The sequence below is a fragment of the Vulpes vulpes genome, chromosome 4 (genome assembly GCF_048418805.1).
Source record: "Vulpes vulpes isolate BD-2025 chromosome 4, VulVul3, whole genome shotgun sequence".
In the NCBI taxonomy this organism is placed as follows: domain Eukaryota; kingdom Metazoa; phylum Chordata; class Mammalia; order Carnivora; family Canidae; genus Vulpes; species Vulpes vulpes.
In genome coordinates, this window is record NC_132783.1 from 145189710 (window position 1) to 145208022 (window position 18313).

At 54.4% G+C, this 18313-nt stretch overlaps 1 protein-coding gene across 1 annotated transcript in view; it reads left to right on the plus strand.

Annotated features, from left to right (window-relative positions):
• The first annotated feature begins 601 nt into the window (after positions 1-601).
• The window catches only part of MYO10 (myosin X), a 194376-nt gene continuing 176664 nt past the window's right edge, over positions 602-18313 (plus strand). Inside the window, exon 1 of the mRNA XM_072757215.1 lies at positions 602-903. Coding sequence (XP_072613316.1) covers positions 883-903 — 21 coding nt within the window. The 5' untranslated portion in view covers positions 602-882. The remainder of the gene's footprint in view (positions 904-18313) is intronic.

Sequence of the window (18313 nt, forward strand, 5' to 3'; positions counted from 1 at the left end):
GGAAGCGCGGGGCGGGGCGGGCGGGGCTGCGCTCCGGGAGGGGCGGGGCCAGCGCTGCTGGGGGCGGGGCGAGCCGGGCGGGCGGCCGCTTGGCGGGGAGGGGGCGGGGCCAGTGCTCTGGAGGGGCGGGGCGAGGCGGACGCGCTGGGACGGCGGCTGGGTGGTCGGACCCTGGGCGGGGCGGGGCGAGGGGCGGAGCGAGGGCGGGGCCAGCGGTCCTGGAGGGGCGGGGCGAGGCGGTCGAGCCTGGAAGGCGGCCTGGTGGGCGTGGCTAGGGGCGTGGCCAGCGCTCCTGGAGAGGCGGGGCGAGGCGGTCGAGCCTGGAAGGCGGCCTGGTGGGCGTGGCCAGGGGCGTGGCCAGGGGCGTGGCCAGCGCTGCGCTCGGCAGGGCTGGGAGCCGCCGTGAGCCCGCCGAGCCCAGGCGCCCGAACCCTCGCGGCGGCCGCGCTCGCGCCGGGAGAGCCGCTCCGTGTCGCCTGGCGGCCCCGGTCCCTGTCCCGGCGGCGGGCGCCTCGGGCCGGAGCGCAGTCGGCGGGGCGCGCCCCCAGACCCCCGGCGCCGTGCGGCAGCCCCAGCGCAGCCCCGCGCAGCCCAGCGCAGCCGCAGCCCGGGGGCACCATGTGTCCCGAGCCGTTCCCCGCCGGCGAGCGCGGCGCCCAGGAGTAGGGAACTTGGCGGCCGGAGACAAAGGCTGCGGCCGGGACGGATGAGTTAGAGGCTCGGGTTTGGGCGAACAAAAGGTGCGGACGCGAGGCGGGCGCGGCGATGGCGGCGGGGGCGCCCCGCGGGCTCGGGGCCCTGGGGCGCGCGGCGTGACCCGCTCGGGGCCGGGGCCGAGGCCGAGCCGGGACGCGGCCCCGCGGGTCGGGAGCGCCCGGAACAATGGACAACTTCTTCCCCGAGGTGAGTGCGGCCGCGCCGGCCCGCGGGGACCCTGCGCTCGCCCGGGGGCCGCCCCTTCCCGGGCGCGGGGGCGCGGGGGCGCGGGGGGACGGGGGGACGGGCGCTTCCTCCGCGGGACGAGCCGGCTTCCTGCGAGCGGGGCGCGGGCCTCCCCGGGTGCTGCACCCGCCGGCCTCGTGCCCTCCGCGGAACCCCAGCCCGCAGCGCGCAGACGATGCCCTTGAGGGCAAACGGACGCTTCCTGAAGGTCGGGACCCCCCTCCCCTCCCCCCCCCCCCGGCCCCCTTCCCTCTCCCGCGCGTGTCTACGGTCGAGGTCTCAAGTGGCCCGGAGTGAACCTGGTTGACTCGGGGGCGCCCGGGGTGACTCGCTGAAAGCCAAGCGGAGGGCTCGTGGGCCCAGGCACAGTTTGGGGAGGTTCGGGCCAGGTGCGGGGGTGAGGGCAGGCCCGGCCCCGCGCCCCAGCCGCGTTGTCAGGCCCCAGTGCCTGCGCTACCTGCAGCCCGGCTCACCTGCCGGATGCTCCCTCACTGCGCTCTGAGACCCCTGGTTTCAGCGGCCAAAGTGATATATTCTTGAGCCCTAGCAACGTCCCCCCTTTCTCAAAGGGGCATCTCCTCTGTGACACCCACACTTGCGGCCACAGGCAGGCTGGAAAGGAATCCGCCCTCCATGGATTCCTGCGTTTCCAAGAAATCTATGGTTGAGCCTTCCTTCCTTGTTATTTTTGTATATTATTATTAATTATTATCATTATCGTTTTGCCCCATAGACCTTTGTCGTCATCAAGGGGAGAAAGCAACCAAAACTTTTTATAGGAGTTGCAGGTTAACCAGGCATGCAGGCCCAGTGGGCTGTGTTTTAATTGCTTTCCCCTGGAAGAAGACCTAGGCTCTCCTAATTCGTTTAATTTTCTTTTTTTTCACTTTTTTTAGTTCTGTGTTATGGGACCCTTGGGAAAGCTCTTGAGACACAGGTTTTGTGTCCAGTTAGTTGGGGTTTCCAGGCCCACCCCCCACCCCCCCCCGTGGGCCTGGGGGGGCAGGGAGGGGAGGGCCCCCACCTTGGGGCGAGCTCTGCCCTCTAGTGCAAGTGGGGAAAACTGTAGGGGAGCGTGCTCAGCCACCACCTGCCCTCCCCTCCTCTCCTTGAAATTCCCTCCTCTTCTTGGGGACACGGGACCTTAGGTCCTTAGCTCGGGGTAAGGAGGCGCAGTGCTTCATTTCCGTGATCTGTATATGATACTGAAGTCGGCCTTTGGCGACCCTCACCCCCTCCCCCATTTCCTAGATGCTTGACTCTTAACCTAAAGATGTTAAGTCACTTGCCCAACCTTGAGCTTTTTTTTTTTATAGAATCCGGAGTCTTTTTTCTCTCTTGCTGGCGACTTGAGTATCTTTTTTTTTTTTTTTTTGGGTGGGAGGATGTTCATTTCTTTAAAGTCATACTTTTCATCTTGTGGGGTATTTGTATCCTAATGTTTCTAATCAACCTTCCAAGTTCCACCCCTGACTGTGATCACTTTGAGTGGGAGGCTGTAAGGGCGGAGAGGCCGCACGGTGCTGTTTTAATTGGAGACCAGCTCCTAACAAAGATCCCGTCTCCTTCTGTTGATGTCTTGTAACAGACCGTCCTTTTGTTAAGGTTTCATAAATTATCCCAGTGAGGTCAATCATGTGGGAGTAGCCACAGCCAGGGGGGCAGTGCTAGGTTTCCAAGGACCACAAAACTATGGGGATTCAGCCCCAAGTCATGTCCTGGTAACCGGTGTCTTTGCTCACTTTTTCCATCCTGATTTAGGCATAATGACTTGTTGCTTGTTGGGCAACAGTTTGAAGCTAACACTGGCAACTGGGGCATTAAAAAAAAAAAAAGTGAACAAGATGTTGCATGATTAGCTTTCTGGTGACTATAGCCAGATAATAACAAAGTGGGAGCTACCTCTGAGTAGCAGCTGCTGTTTAGAGCCAGGCCAGGGTTTCTCAAACTGGGTGCCATTGACATTTTGGGCCAGTTCATTCTTTGGTGTTGGGAGGCCGTCCTGTGCCCGGTAGGATGTTGAGCACCGTCCCTGGCCCCCACCCACTAGGTGCGAGTAGCGCCCCCAACTTGTGACAACTGAAATGTGTGCGGACGTTGCCACATGAGCCAGGGGGAGCAAAATCACTCCCAGTCGAGAACCCCTGAGCTAGCCCACCGAGCCTGGCTCGTGGCATTAATTCCTGTGGCATTAATTCCTGTGCATGCTGGAAGCGCCGCATTCTTGCCTGCGCTTGCCTGCCCTAAATAGCATCAGGCCTTTTACCGCTGGCCACCGAGATGCTTGGGCAGCTTGTTCCATCCACCCGTGGCCATTGACTTCTACGTTCCCCGGGACTGCAGAGCAGAGGCTGAGTCCCCCCCACCCCCAACTAGAGTTGCAGTTCCTTCATGACCTTACATTTTTATGGCTGCTCTCAATTAAGTTGTGTGCACGCTTCTGGGAACACTTGTGTTTTCGGCATTAGGAGGTAGGTTGTTAAAAAGTTTACTTAGGTGGAAACTAAGTTGAGGTAGGTCCATAACCGGAAGCGATTTTTTTTTTAAAAAAAAAAACAAACAGAAAAGGCTCAACCAAGTGGCAAGACTGTTTTGCAAACATGTTGATATTTTGAAGTGGATGCCCAAGCACAGCACCTAGGGTGCTAGGCCGGTAAGCACCCGTTGATCACATAAATGAGCTGGACTTTTCTATTTTAGGAATCGGTGTGGCTGGCCTACTGGCTGTTCAGACAAAAGCCCTTTTGAGGATGATTAATGGAACTTACACGAATGCTTTGAGTTTTCAGAATATGCAAAACGTACACCAGTACGATCACAAATACAAATATAGAAAGCGGGTCCTAACGGTCTTAAGGCTGGACCTGCTCCTGAAGACATGCCAGCTGCGCCTGTTTCTTAACGACCTGGTTCACGCTCAGGATGCTAAGTGGAATCACCTTCCTTGTTTCCCCTCCATTTGCGAAAGTGTCTTGGTTTTGGTTGTTAATGAGGAGTTCAAATAGCTTTTAAAGCTGTAAAGGGTTCTTTGAGCCCAATTTTCTCTTTTCATAGTATTTCTGTTTCGTTTTAGATCTTGGTGATAGGTATTGTCTTGTTCTAAAAACAAACAAACAAAAAGATTTAAGACTGTTACTTTTGGGAGCTCCTTCCCTTCTCCCCACATCCTCTCTCGAGGGCAGGAGGGACGTGCCGAGGAGGACTTCCTTGTTCCATCAGATCCTGAAAGTGATCCCTTGGACAACTGTCAAACACAATCAGACCATTTGCTGGTATCTTCTTTTCTCCCAGGGGAGTTCGAGTGTCTCGCCTTTTCTGCACACTCTATAAAGATTCCTATTGTCAAATACTCATTTTTCGGCCCCTGCCAATTTGGGGACAGCACAGCCCCCCTGCCCCCACCCCACCCCGCCCCGGAGCAGCTGCAAGCAGGCCAGTTGTTGCGGGCAGGGAGCCCTGATCTCCGTGGCCTGGCAGGCAAGGGCTGCTCCCTGCTGTCCTCACCTCTCACATCAGGCACAGCCCCGCGTGGGAGGCGGGGCCCTCGGCCTCTAACCAGGGTGGTGGCAGGAGAGAGCCGTGTTTGCTTTTCCAACTCTGCTGGCTTTCCATGGGGTCACCTTGAAGGACAAGACCCTTGAACGTGCTCTTCTGTTGAAACTGGCAGGAAATGGGATACTTCTTTTTTTTTTTTTAATTTTTAAGATTTTTTTTTTTATTGTAGTTAAGGTACAGTGTTGTTAGTGTCAGGCATACGATATGATTCAACACTCCTTTGTGTTAGTGCTCATCATGGTTAAGTGGGCTCTTAACCCCCTCTGTTGCTCTCTGTTGAGGATGCCTTATCAGTGGGTTTCAAAGGTTGGCATGCAGGGTAACTGCAGCACGAGCTTTTCAAGTCACCTGCGGGGAACGTTCAGGAACGAGCAACCAGTGGCTCCACATTCGCTCGGCCGTACTTCCCCACCCCAAAGTGCCCCTGCTGGAATGAAAAGTGCCTCATCCTTAAAAGTAGAGAAGATGTGGCTTTTGGAAACCCAGCTACCCACCCCCCTTGCCTGTGGGATCTTGGGTTTTCTGACCTTGCTGGGCTTTATTTCTGTGGGCACAGGGGTGTCCACCTTGCGTGACTCTTAGAATTTGAGAGATTTCCAGAGCGGTTGGCACGTGGCAGGTGGGTAGTGGCTCAGAGTGAGGATGGAACCCAGGGTTCAGTGGTGAGGGAGGCCGTGGCCTCAGAGCTGGCCCCAAATCATCCCTTGTGCTACATTGCACGTATGTTTCTCTCCCTTTCGACCTGTAGCCTTCTGGCAGATTTTGCCTTTCCAGAATTTTGTCTGGAGCGTGTCCGTATCGCTAGTAAAATCAGGCTCGCATTCCTCAGTTGGATTTTCCAGGCCCTCTGATCTGACATCTCTTCACTTCTTTTCCCTCGTGACTTCTTCTCCGGGGAACCCGCAGGCTTCTGTGCCGTCCCCTCTGCGCATCGGGTGCCCTCCCTGGTAGCTGCCTGTTGAGACCATCGCTGGCGGCTCCGGTTGACCGTGACCCCTACCTCTCCTTCCCTCTGAACGTGGCTCCTCCTCTTTCTGTCCTGGTCTGGTTAGGATTTTATCCTGGTTGGATGTCCCCCGCCCTCCCCAAATGAGTAAACAGAGTCCTGGGACCGTAACTATCCCATGTGTAAGTTTTATCACCTCATTTGCGCGGAGAGGTCCTACAGGATGGATGGGACTCTCTCCTGGTACAGCCTTCATTTTCTCCTCAAGTACGGATCGTTTCATGGTGGGAGGGGTGATGCCTATGATATTTTTTTTTCTTGATTGTGAAGCATTTTACAATTCTTCGAGGTCAGCAATCAAAATAGCTCATGTTTATTGGGGGCTCTACGTGCCAGGCATGTTCCTGAGTACCGGACGTTCAGTAGCAACTTTAATTCATTTGACGGCTCTTGGGTTAAGTCCCCATGGATGAAGAAAGTGAGACGCAGAGAGGTGAAGTAAGTGGCCCAGCATCACCCAGTCAGAGTGGTCGTCGGGATTTGAATGCACACCCGTGTGCAGATCCTCTGTGGTCTTCACTGCCATTCTTCTCTGTCCTGTTGGTGTCCTTTGCCTTATGCTTTTATCATTGTTTCTGGGCTCTTTGAAGATAGTAGGTAGTTCGTAAATGATTTTTGAGCTAAGCTGTGTGGGAGTTTGGGGAAACATCTACGCTCCAGAGACTTTGAAACCCAGTAGGAAGATATTAACCCTGCTGTTAATTTTTTCTCTGGTTTGCTTTTTATACTTAAGACATAGCTTCTATTGCCTTGTGAAATGGGGTTTCTAGAGCTGCCGGCCCGACCTCATGACCATGGTAGGACAACGGGTGTAATAAGACGCTTGGGAAACTTGCCTTTTGGGATGTGTTTATTAGGACTCATTTGTCCCCCGGTGCTAGCCATCCCTGATCGTGGGGTTTCTCTTTGGGGTCATCTGACGGCATCTCCTTTCCCTCAAGATCCTGGCAGCTTTCCCGGAGTTTTTCCACATCGGTTGTGTTTTCGTTGTTAGCGTCTTAGTACCTGCGGCGTGAACACCGGCAGCGGAGCCGAACGTTCCTCCAAGAGCATGGCCTTGATTAAAACATCTTACTGCCTGGCGAAGGGCTTTTTTGGAGAATGTGCCCGCCGGGGGTGACAGAGGAAACCTGAGCCTCAGTTTAAATCTAGCATCTCCTGTCACGTGAACTCCGATCGCCTGACTCTGCCAATCAAGGGGCAGGTGCTGGCGTTGGGTGTCAGAGCCACAGCCCAAGCAAGGGGGGTGACACCGCGGGGCCGTCCATGCAATGCCTCTGCTTTCACCCGAGCGTCGGTATCTGTTCTTCAGGATTTAAAGCTTCTCTGTGTAATGGCATTTTACATGTGAATTTTTTTTTAAGTGAGTTATTAGCAAAGAAAAGGTAGGCAAGGTTGAAATTTTGCACTTTGGGGTAGTCTTGCTTGTCTTTACGACTTGCTGGACCTTGAGAGGTGAAGATAAAAGGCTTGGGGGCTGTTGGAGTAGAATGTAAGCTTTTGTACATGGCCCAACATTGGGTCCACAAAGAATTCCTTAATTGTTTTAAATCTTTCTCTCTCTCCTTTATTTTTTGTCCGGTAATAGCATGTGACTAGTGCCCACTGATGATGATATACATTATGGAGAGAGGTGGACTCATCTCTTTCAGAGCGTGTGTTCGAGAGGCCTACTTTTTCGGTGTTAAAATTCTCTTTGAAAGAAATTTACTGTAGACCACCCGCTCATGTGCGCAGCTACCATTAATAAAATTTTGGTTTTACTTGCTTCATAGATATTTAAATTATGTATAAGGGGATATATTTAGGATCAAGAATGTTGGTGCTCTAAGACACCTGACGCACATAGGTTTAATCTGGGGCCGGTAATCAACATTACTATGTCAAAGGTCATGTGCTGTTCCCCTTATCATTCTTAAATTCATTTCTCCTTTCTCTTTAATCCTACAAAGAATATGTACTAAATTTACAAAATGCCATAAGCAAGAGACAAAAACAGCCTGGGTGCTACTTTCCATGTTTTGGGACCTGTGCTTTCCATGCCTCTGTATCTGTGTTTCTATAAAAGCACACCTATCATGTTTTCCATTTAAGAGTTGATCGCAAAAAGCTTTAAATGTGTCATTTTCAAAGTCAGGGACAAGACTACAAATGCAGACCCCGTATCTCATATCTGCATACTTAAAAGTTATAAATCTAGCCTACAAACTGGTAAATAAAATGTCTTTGCCTACCTTGACACATCTACCTTCATTAGGACGCAGTAAAAAAAAAATGTGTAAAGCTATGGTTTTTATTGCTGAAAGTCAGCAGACTATCAAAGGGAAATGGAGATAATTACAGTTGCACATGCCGGGACGTTCTTTTGATAGGCCAGTGATGTTTGCATGAGTAATAGACGTGTAGTCCATAATATATTTTCCATAAATCTATTTCTCTTGCCCGTGTTTCAGCAAAATCAATAAATTATGTGGTTATAGTCAAGATTTTCACAGTATATGTTTTATTGGCGGTAACACCAAAGTCAAAGACCTTTCTTGAGTCCCGGTGGTTCTTTGATTATTTTTTAATCAAGGTCAGTTGGGAGAAGGCCTGCTTCGTAAGGCAGGACAGTGGTTATGGGCATTGCCAACGCCATTCATACGGTGGCGTTTACTTATTTCTCTTTTTTGATTGAAGCATAAGTAACCTAGTGTTATTAATTTTAGGGTTTACAGTGTGATGAATCCCCAACTGTACTGCATTGCTCACTGCTCATCAGGATAAGTGTCCTCTTAATCCCCTCCATGTCACTCAGACAGCGATATTCAGATTAAGGAAAGAATAGGGTCACGTGGGTCAGTGAATTTACTGAAAGTACTAAATATTTAAGTTCATTATATAAACCATATCATTAGTACTGTGAATTTTCTCTATTGTTCCTTAAACTTTTCAATGCCGCGTACGTTATGAAGAAAACAGCTTCATTCATTAAAGATCTGTTTTCAGAGGAATAAACTATAATGCATCTTGGCCACAAAATAATCTGCATAAAGATGTGTTTGGTGGTTGTGTGTGTGTGTGTGTGTGTGTGTGAGACTCTTTTCCTTTCCTATAAGTTGGTCTTATAAGTGTTTTTATTTCCTTATTCTGCTTTACATGTTTTCCTAAAATTTCAGTTTTTTGTATGCTTTGCCTGTCGTTTCTATTTGAAATTCTTCTCTAAAATTTTAGAACAGAGTTTTTGAATTTTTGGAAGCTTTTTTAAAATTTTTATTTATTTATGAGAGAGAGAGCAAGAGAAAGAAGAGCAAGCATGAGAGAGGAGGAGCAGAGGGAGATGGACAAGCGGACTCTGTGGGGCTGCATCTCATGGCCCATGGGATCATGATTTGAGCCCAAACCAAGAGTCAGATGCTTAACCCACAGAGCCACCCAGGCACCCCTTGTTTTTGGAAATTTTTGCTAAGTATTAATAGCAAAGCAATAGTTTATGCCAAATAACAGCCATGACCTCACGTTCAAAATAATATTTTCCACCAAAGACGATGATTCCTTCATTAAGGAACTTCTGTTTATTTACTGCCCCCTGCCCCCCTCAGGCCCCAGTCCTTGTGATGTGCAGGGCACACTCTAGAGCCTGCAGCCCAAGGTGGAGTCCTAGGTGTCCGGGTCTAAGAGTGAACATTCCCATTCCTCCTGGGCACGTATCATCATTTATAGGACCACTCTCGGTTGTCTGGAGCTGTTTGCTTTTGTAGAAAACCACCCACGAACGTTTGTATGCCCACATCATAGTGTGCTCGCCTGGTTCCTTCTTGAGGATGAAGTTTCTTGGGAGTGGAGAGATTTGATCAAAGAATTTGCACATCTTAGATGACTTGGCAGTGAAAGTTTTATGAGAGGCGTCCGCTCAGCTTACGTACAGCAGGCACAGCCGAGGTACAGCCGAGGCGCCCGGTCAGGATGTGTCCCTGACGGCAGGGATCTTGTGACTTTTTTTTTTTTTAATTTTATTTATGATAGTCACACAGAGAGAGCGAGAGAGAGGCAGAGACACAGGCAGAGGGAGAAGCAGGCTCCATGCACCGGGAGCCCGACGTGGGATTCGATCCCGGGTCTCCAGGATCGCGCCCTGGGCCAAAGGCAGGCGCCAAACCGCTGCGTCACCCAGGGATCCCCGATCTTGTGACTTCTAGTTAGAGTCTTAATGACGTGCGCTGCTTCACAAAGGACGTACGGCGGGGTGCTAGATCTGTGTCCCCCGTCGAGGTCTCCTCAGAGCGCAGTGCACAGCGACGGTCTCAGGTGATCACGAGCAGGGACTGGGGACTCCCGTGGGGCCCTCGCAAGATCCCTGTGTGTGTGCTGATGCTTATTTAGGGGTCCGAGTGCGCCCAGGAGGCCCGGCCACTGGCCAGGTTTGGGGAACTGTTTATGGGATTTTCTTGTAATTCTCATCCTCCTGTGCCGTGAGAATCCTGGAGTGGGAAGCCTGCCCAGCAGTTACATGGTGGCAGTGGCCCTAACTGTAGGGACGTAGGTGGCCTCCAGCCCTCGGTGTGTGTTTACTCCAAAGCTTACTTCCCAGCCCCATGGAATCCCTCCACGGACTTTGAACTCAGTGTCGAGGGCTAGGCGACAATTAACACCGCGCCTTCTGGAGTGTGGACCGTTGTCATTGCTACAGGTCTGCGCCTGCTCATGCCCCCGCCGCGTGTGCCCTGATGATGTGAGCTGAGCCCCCTGGGCACGCCGAGGGGCGCCCCAGGGTGTTCCCGCCACCCCGGCATCTCGGCGGGCCTGGGTGGAGGGGCATGTGTCCGGGCGGAGCCGAGGAGAGGGTGCTCGCTGCAGCCCCGGGCTGGGCGGTGAGGGTCCATCCCCGGGGAGGGAGAGGCGGAGGAGCAGACCCCAGGCAGGTGCCCCCGGGGAGCCGCGGGGGCCTGGGACCCTGGACGCGGGCGGGACGCTGGTGCCTGTGTGCGGAGCCCAGGCCCCGGGGCTGCAGCTGCCCCAGTGGTCCTCCCCGGGCAGGGGCTCCCGGTCCCCTGCTTTGACGAAACGATGGCCCATGGGCACGGGGCCGGGCGAAGGGAGCCCGGTCCTGTGACGAGGGCTGCTCGTGGGCCCAGTAACTCCCCAGGGCCCAGCCTCCACGCCGCCCGCCGCACCGGGCTCCCCCGGGTGCCCCTTCCCTCGTGGAGCTAGAACCCGAGCGCGGGGCTTCCTGCGTCCCCAAGGCGCCGTGTCCTCCTCGCCCTTGGCTTCTGCAGCAAACGGTTTTTCTACGTACAAAAATTTTTTTTCTTTATACCTCCTGGGTTTTTTTCTCTTTTTTTTCCTTTTTTTTTTTGGCCTCATGCTTTTGTTTTCTACCAAGAACGCGTTGAGCGTGCGACGGGTGTTGGGGCCGCCAGCGGGTGAGCTGTGGGCCCAAGTGCCAGAAGCGTCTGGCCAAACTGCGTCATAGAGAGGGGCTGGGCCTGTGCACACGCGTGCACTGGTGCTTGTATGTCACGGGCATGCTCGTGCCCGAGCACCCGCTGCGCAGGCCTCCGTGTAACGCACGTGTGCACACGTGTGCACCTATGGCCGTGTTGGGCTTCGCCGGTGGCCCTGGCCGGGGGCGGGCACGCGCTGGGCAGGGCGGGGAGCCACCGTGGCTGTCCACGCGGAGCCGGCGGCCTGAGTGCTGTGGAGCCGCGGCCTCCAGCGGGCGCGTATGTCTGAGCTGTGGCCAGTTTTCCAAGAAGATGAGGTCGGGAAAGCAGCCTCCCGCCTCCTGGCGCCCCCGCCCTGGGGCCGGCGCCCGCCTCCGCCCTGCCCGCCGGGCTCCTGGCGCCTTGGGATTTTCACGGTTGGGCATTCCCGCAGGTGTGGGTGAAGGCCGGGAAGCCTGCCGTGCACGGTCCTGCCGCTGTTTCCCAGACCCCGAGAAGCCCCCGGAGCTCGGGTGTTTGCCTGGTGCCGTCGCTTCTTGGCTGTGACGGTTTCCTTCCTGCCCTCGGGCAGGCCCGTCGGGTCAAGTTGGGTGCGAAAGTCATTTGCGGAGCATTGAGCCCGGTGTGTCCCTTCGCTAAATGTCGGTGGAATACAAATAACGTACACGCAAAACAGGTGGAACGTCCTGCCGGTGGCCAGAGTCCAGCAGGGGAGAGCAGCAGATGGAGCGAGCTCCGGGCTATGTGACCCGATGCTGCCGTCCGGTGTCTTGGGCACTAAGCGGGCGAGGTGGGCTCCTGGCGCGGGGGGGCGGTGGGGGGGGACCCGTGCATCTGGCTTTTCACCACAGTTCTTATGTTCCCGTATTTTACCATCATAAAACATTAAAGCACCAGTTATCAGCCTTAAAAGTGAAAACAGGGAGCAAAATAGTTGTAGGTGGGGCTCCCTCGGCGGCCCGTGCGCAGCGTTAGGGAAATGTGCCTCTGAAATTGCAAAACCTCCGGGAGCTCCGAGGGCGGGCACGGTCGCGTTGTCCTGCCTCGCTTGGTGTCTCTGTGACAGCAGGTACCTTCCTTCTCCCCCGAGGCAGGAGAGCTGGGTAACTTGACCCAAGGCCTATACCACCCAACGATGGCGTCAGGCAGGACTCGGGTGGTGTCTGTGGTCCCCGCAACCCCCGTGACCTCTTGACCGTCCCGCAGATCCTCCGTGTGGATCCCTCTGGCCGGCGTTTGCCCGCCCGCAGGGCAAGGACACCCTCGGAGGAGAAGGGTGTTGTTCCAAGATGTTGGATGAGTAACTGTTCCCTCAAGGACAGCAGATGTGGGGCAACTTCTTCCTCTTTCAAGCTTTTATTCATTTATTTGACGGGAGAGTGAGAGCGAGTGGGAGCACGGGGAGCAGAGCCGGGAGCCCCACACGGGGCTCGATCCCGGGACTCGGGGATCATGACGCGAGAGCCTTGGGGCCTGCGGTGGGGGAGCGTGTCTGACCCCCGAGTCTGTGCCGCGGCCTGTAGGTTCCTGGGGGTCCGCCCCCTGGGGACAGAGGTCACGCCGACTTTCCTAAATCGGTTTCCTGGGCTTCAGCGCGCCCTGCCCGGCCCCAGGCCCGCGGGGTGCTGCTGTGAGAAGGCGGGTGTGCCGCGGGGTCCTCTGCGGGCTGCGGGTGCGCGTCGGGAGCCCCGCTGGGCACGGGCATCGCCGGGGCTTCTGCGCCCTGAGCGGCCCGGGCTGTCCAGGGGCGCAGGCCCGCCGTCTCCCTAACCGTGCGGCCAACTCCTCTTATCTAGAAACTTTTTTTTTTTTCTTTTAGAGCAGCTTTAGGTTGACCGCAAGAGGTAAAATTGTAAGAGACCACGATTTTGGACATTGGCCCTCCTCCTGACGGGGGATCTCTCCTAGACCATTAAGGGTTTGCATTTAAGTGAACCCTGTAGGGTCGCCCGGGGGGCTCAGGGGTGGAGCATCTGCCTTTGGCCCAGGGGATGGCCCTGGGGTCCCGGGATGAGTCCCGCGTCGGGCTCCCTTCATGGAGCCTGCTTCTCCTTCTGCCTGGGTCTCTGCCTCTCTCTGTGTGTCTCATGAATAAATAAGTAAAATCTTAAAAAAAAAAAAAATAAGTGAACTTTGTGGAGCCGGAATTCAGGTAAGGTGGTGGTATGCTGGTTGCTCATGTTTTCTCTTCCTACTGAATACAGATTTTGTAGCTTAAAACGTGCTGGCGCGAGAAGGGAAGAGCTAGCACGGCTGTGGCGGCAGCTGAGTTCTTGGCCACAGTGTGTAGTCGTTACCGGTGGGGTTTGAATTTTTGTATGGAACAGCGGTTCTGCGCTGGACAGTGTGCCCCCTGCGCGCCCTTAGCGAGGCCTGGTGGTTGCCGGTGATGTAGAGGGTCCCGCTGCGCCGGCGGGTGGAGGGTGACGGGGACCGCTGGGCCTCGGGCCGCGCAGGACAGCTGCCCACGGCGCAGACTGCTTCAGCCCCAGCGACGGTAGTGCCGGGACCGAGAAACCCTCGTAGCGAAGATTGACCTGATTCTGTAAAAGTCTGCCCTTTCTGTTTTCTAAGTAGAATGCTCACTGCTAACGAAATTTCCTGTAACGTAGTTTTAGAGGCTGTGAATGATGCCTTCGTGTGATTTTTTTTAATTTTCACATTAAAATTATACTTATTATGGCTTGGTTATGTTGTGCATCTAGATTTATAGTTATGTTTATTCCAAAATTGGTTTCTGCGGCATCTGTGAAAAAATAAATAGAACATATCTGTCTGCACATTTGTACAGTGGGCCATGGAGTTGTGTTTTTTTTCTGGGCCTTCTTAACTCTGAGCCTCCATTTGTCTTAAAAGGCAAAGCAACGGACGGTAGGACACTTTCCATCACACGACACCAGGAGACCGATGTGTCGACCTGAGACGGCGGGAAGCTGGAGGGGTTACAGCTCTGCCCTCTGGACCTTCCCGCCGCCCGGTGATTTTCGTGCGTGGCCAAGCCCTTGGCCCCCAACCCTGGTGCGGGGGGCAGCCTCGTGCAAGGGCTGAGTGACCCGTGACCAACCAAACTCCACACCTTCCTTTCTTTTCTGCTTCTCTCCCTTTTGATGAGTAAGTGGTGTGTGATCTTTTTTTTCCCCTTTCGGCTTAATGTTCACCCAGCCCCAGCTCGGTGTGTTTTGCAAGCCACCGCGATGACTCACTCAGCGCTCGGTCCGGGCGGTCGCACCAGCAGGCCAGGCCGTACGGTAAATGGAGGCTCACACCGGGCCTCGAGGCAGTGGGGAGACTAAGTCGGGTTCTGGGTTTCGGGGCCCCTGGCTGGTGTAGGAGAGCATGTGACTTGTGAGCTCAGGGTCATGAGCTCCAGCCCCACGTTGGATGCAGAGCCTAATTAAAAAAAAAAAAAAAAAAAAAAAAGTTCCTGGATTTAATCTGTGGTTTAGGATGAGTTTTCTTCTTTCTTTTCTTTTCTTTTCTTTTCTTTTCTTTTCTTTTCTTTTCTTTTCTTTTCTTTTCTTTTCTCTTGTCTTGTCTTTTCTTTTCTTTCTTTCTTTTAATTTCTGCTTTATTGAGGTATAATTGGCATATGATACTATAAGACATTTGGAGGGGGCATCAGGGTAGGACTTCTTCCCATGTTCCTTCTCACCTTTTCTTCCCCGACTCGCAGGAGGACCAGAGAAATAATCTGATTTTCTCTCGACCTTCTTGCTTTTTCACATGGAAGGCGCCATCAGCAAGACCTCTGTCTAGATGAGCTTATAGTGTCCTCCTACGTGTTTTTGTTTGTTGATTGGGAACCATCTGAGTAGAAAGGCTCTCAGGACTCCCAGGGGGGTAGTTGCCTTGCTAGGACAAGAGTCCGTACCACTGTCCGTTGACGCAGTTCCCTTCTTACGTGGGTAGTTTGTTGGGGCCTCCGCAGACCGTGATGTGGGGTTAAGGACTCTGGACATACAGTTCGTGATAGCACCTGGGCCCAAGAGGTCGGTGATGAGGCTTCAGGGGTGCCGTTGTCACCGAGCCTTGGACCTACTCCTCAGAGGACCGAGCCATTCGGCTGGGGTTGGGGGCGGGATCTGTGCCAAGTACTTACTCACCAGCTGGGTTAATTCAGATTAATGATAAGAAACTTGAGTATGGTGGGGATTTCTTTGCCTCTGAGATCACGGCCTGTTAAGGATCAATGTTGATGGAGTTCAGCATGACTCAGCTGTGAGGCTGGGGCAGCTGCAGCTGGCGTCCCACGGCCAGTGGGAGTCCCACCGCTGCCCTCCTGAGGCCGTGACGCCAGCAGGGGGACGCCCCAGGGGACACCCCAGGGGACACCCCAGGGGACACCAGCCAAGTGCAGCTGAGTAGCTGGTGCACCTTGAAAGGTACCATGGATTCATCTGGAAGCTATAAACCTCTACGACAACGACAGTAGTAGGACCTTTATGAGATGCTTCTTGGGTGCCATGTGCTGTGCTCATCCCTCCATGTCCATCATCTCATTGAATTTTCCACTTGCTGGGAGCTGCGTGAATCCCGTCTAGAGGCAAAAAGCCTGTTGCTCAGAGAAGTGAGAGAACGAGCCAAGTCCTGCAGCTAAGACGCGACGTTCCAGGTCTAGCCTGACTCCGGAGGCCGTGCTCACTTCCCAGTCTCTCAGGAGTTCATCCGTGCTCTCCCGACCCGCTGGGAGGCTGACTGGATCTACCAGATGTCTGGACTATTCCTGGCACCGCGGGATCCCCCACTAGGCAGCCTCTCTCTCTGTCTCTTTATGTCTATCATGAATAAATAAATAAATCTTAAAAAAAAAAGAAATTTTATGTATTTATTCCTGAGAGACCCAGGGAGAGGCAGAGACATAGGCAGAGGGGGAAGCAGGCTCCCTGAAGAGTAGGGAGCCTGACACAGGACTGGATCCCGGGACCCCAGGGTCACGCCCTGGGCCCAAGGCAGACGCTCACCTGCTGAGCCCCCTGCGCCCCCGCCTGTGTCTTCCCTGCGCTCCTTCCCTGCCCAGGCCCTGCTCCCAGGTGCCTGCTGCTGCTGGGGGGGAGCCAGGCCAGCTGAGTACGGTGTTGGTCTCTTGCCTGAACCCTCTCTTGCCTGAACCCAACAAGCTAACAGCCCCCCCCCCCCCCCCCCCCGCCCTGCCCTGCGAGCTGTAGAGGGCCAGCCGGGTCCTCTGGCTCTCCCCCTGGTCCTTGCCCCTGGTCCTTCAGGCCTCTGCCAGGTCCCACAGCTCCCTCCCCGCGCCCCTCCCCCAACGCGGGTCAGGGCCTCGCTCTGCCTGTTGAATTTGGAGCTCTGATCTCGGCCGGGCCTCCTCCCTGAACTTCCAAGGGGTCCCTCGAGTTCTGATCCCAGACCCTGTGGCCCACTGGCCACACCCAAAGCCCGCGTTGCACACCTGCTGCTGCTTTGGCCACCGGCCGCCGCCCAGTGCTGCTCGTGCTTCTGTGCAGAGCTGTCCCCGCGCCGGCCGCCTCCCCAGTCTCGGGCCTGTCCCTCTCCCGGGGCCTCAGTGACGACAGGTCTCGTTTTCCTCCTCCAGCTGGAGGACCCACCCTACACGTGCAGTTTCTTAAGAGGTAACTTTGTGCACAGACGTGTGGAGGGGACACTGCGATGCCAGCGGTGAAACTTGCAGTTAACCGTTCAGTCTTGAGTTTCAGCCGGACGTGCCAGGAGAAGCACACATCGCGCTTTGAAATGTTCTCGAGCAATTCATGGCGCAAAGGCCTGGATTCCTTTCCCAGTTACCAAGTGTCGGCTCCCCGCTTTGTTGCCAGTCAAAGAACACCTGGTTCTTCCTCACGGTCTGGGTTTTTAAAATTAGCGAGTTTTGAGAGCCTGTTGATAGCTGCTTGATGCTGTTCTGAGTTTTTAGCACCTTTCGATCCTGAGTATGGAGATTTTCTTACAACTAGAGAAAAGATTTTTGATATTTATATTAGGATGTCAAAAAAAAAAAAAAAAAGAATGGAAGCACCCTCAGAAATGTAGGCTCCTTTCTGGTAGACTTTATGGAAACCAAAAAGAAGATAGAATGATTTTTAAAAATTTATTTTATTTTTTTGAGAGAGAAACGATTCCGCGTCCGGGTGTTCCGTGGGCGGCCGGCCAGGAAGCGTGCCTATAGCTCAGGAATCATCCCAAACCAAACTAATGGAAAAAGTCTGACTTGCTGGCAGCTGAAATGCAATATGGGGGCGGTGCCATGGGTGTGTGCGTGCTTGTGCATGCAGGCTCACTGGTGCTGGAGCGGGGTGGCCGTGCAGGCGTTGCAAGCCGTGATCCCCGGCAGCTATAAATAGAACACGGACTTGGGTGGCTAACGTCCATGCTTTTGAAAAAAGGGCTTCATTCTGCCATTTGGTCAGAATTGAGATATGATTCCCTACGTCATGCCCAGGACGGGCCTGCAAACATACGCATTTTCCTTTTGATTGGAGCCAAGTTTAATTAAAGAACCCTGCTTGACAGGCTCATTCAAGAATCGAGGCCCTTCCCTTCCAAAGCGTACTCTGAATGGAGGCATTATGCACAAAGCAGTGCATTTTTGGAGACCTGCGTGGAGGCCCCGGCTGCGTGACCCCCGGCTTGACCGCGGTGCAGGTAGCGGCCCGTGGGGATCCGCAGGTGAGCAGGATGCGTGGATGAGCCGGGGCGTGTGCCGTCGGGAGTGGAGGGGACCGCGGTGGACCAGGGCTCCCTGGTTTTTTAAAGAGAGGCCACGCGTGTAGATTCCTGTGAATCGTCCTGATTCGCAGAATGTGGACAGGTAATGCAGAGCGGTTTGGTTTCTACTGGGCGGGGGGAGGCAAACGAGACCTGACCACGGCTTACGCTAAGTGGTGAAGAGGCGACGCTTCTTGACTTTGGAGCGGAGGAACGGAACAGAACGGGCTCTTTTCCTTTGGGTGGGTTTTAGCTTCCAAAAAAATGACTTACTAGGTTGTAAAACTGTTTTTGCAAGGGTGGCGTCTAGGTTAAACTTCCGCGTTTCCAGGACGGGTCCCCATTTTATTCTGTCTCTTTGGCCCATTCTTTATGTTTTCCTTGGCAAATCCAGGGACAAAAGCTGGATAATTTTGTGTTTTCAAGGGGGGAGAAAAGTCTTATATTCCAATTATATGGGTTTACGTGTTTGTCCGCCCCGGCCCCGGCCTGTGGGGCGTGGAGGGTCGGATGCCCTACGGGAGTCCACCCGCGTTCTCTTGGGCAGGTGGTGTTCGCTCGCCAAGACCGGACCCCTCCCTGCGGAGTGTGGGTGCGAGGGCAAGGTCCTGGCGGGCCCGGGGCGGGGGGGGGGGGGACGGCCTGGGGCCCGCTGCCACGCTCGCTCTTCTGTGTCTCCTGCATCGCATGTGGACAGTGAGTTGGGTCA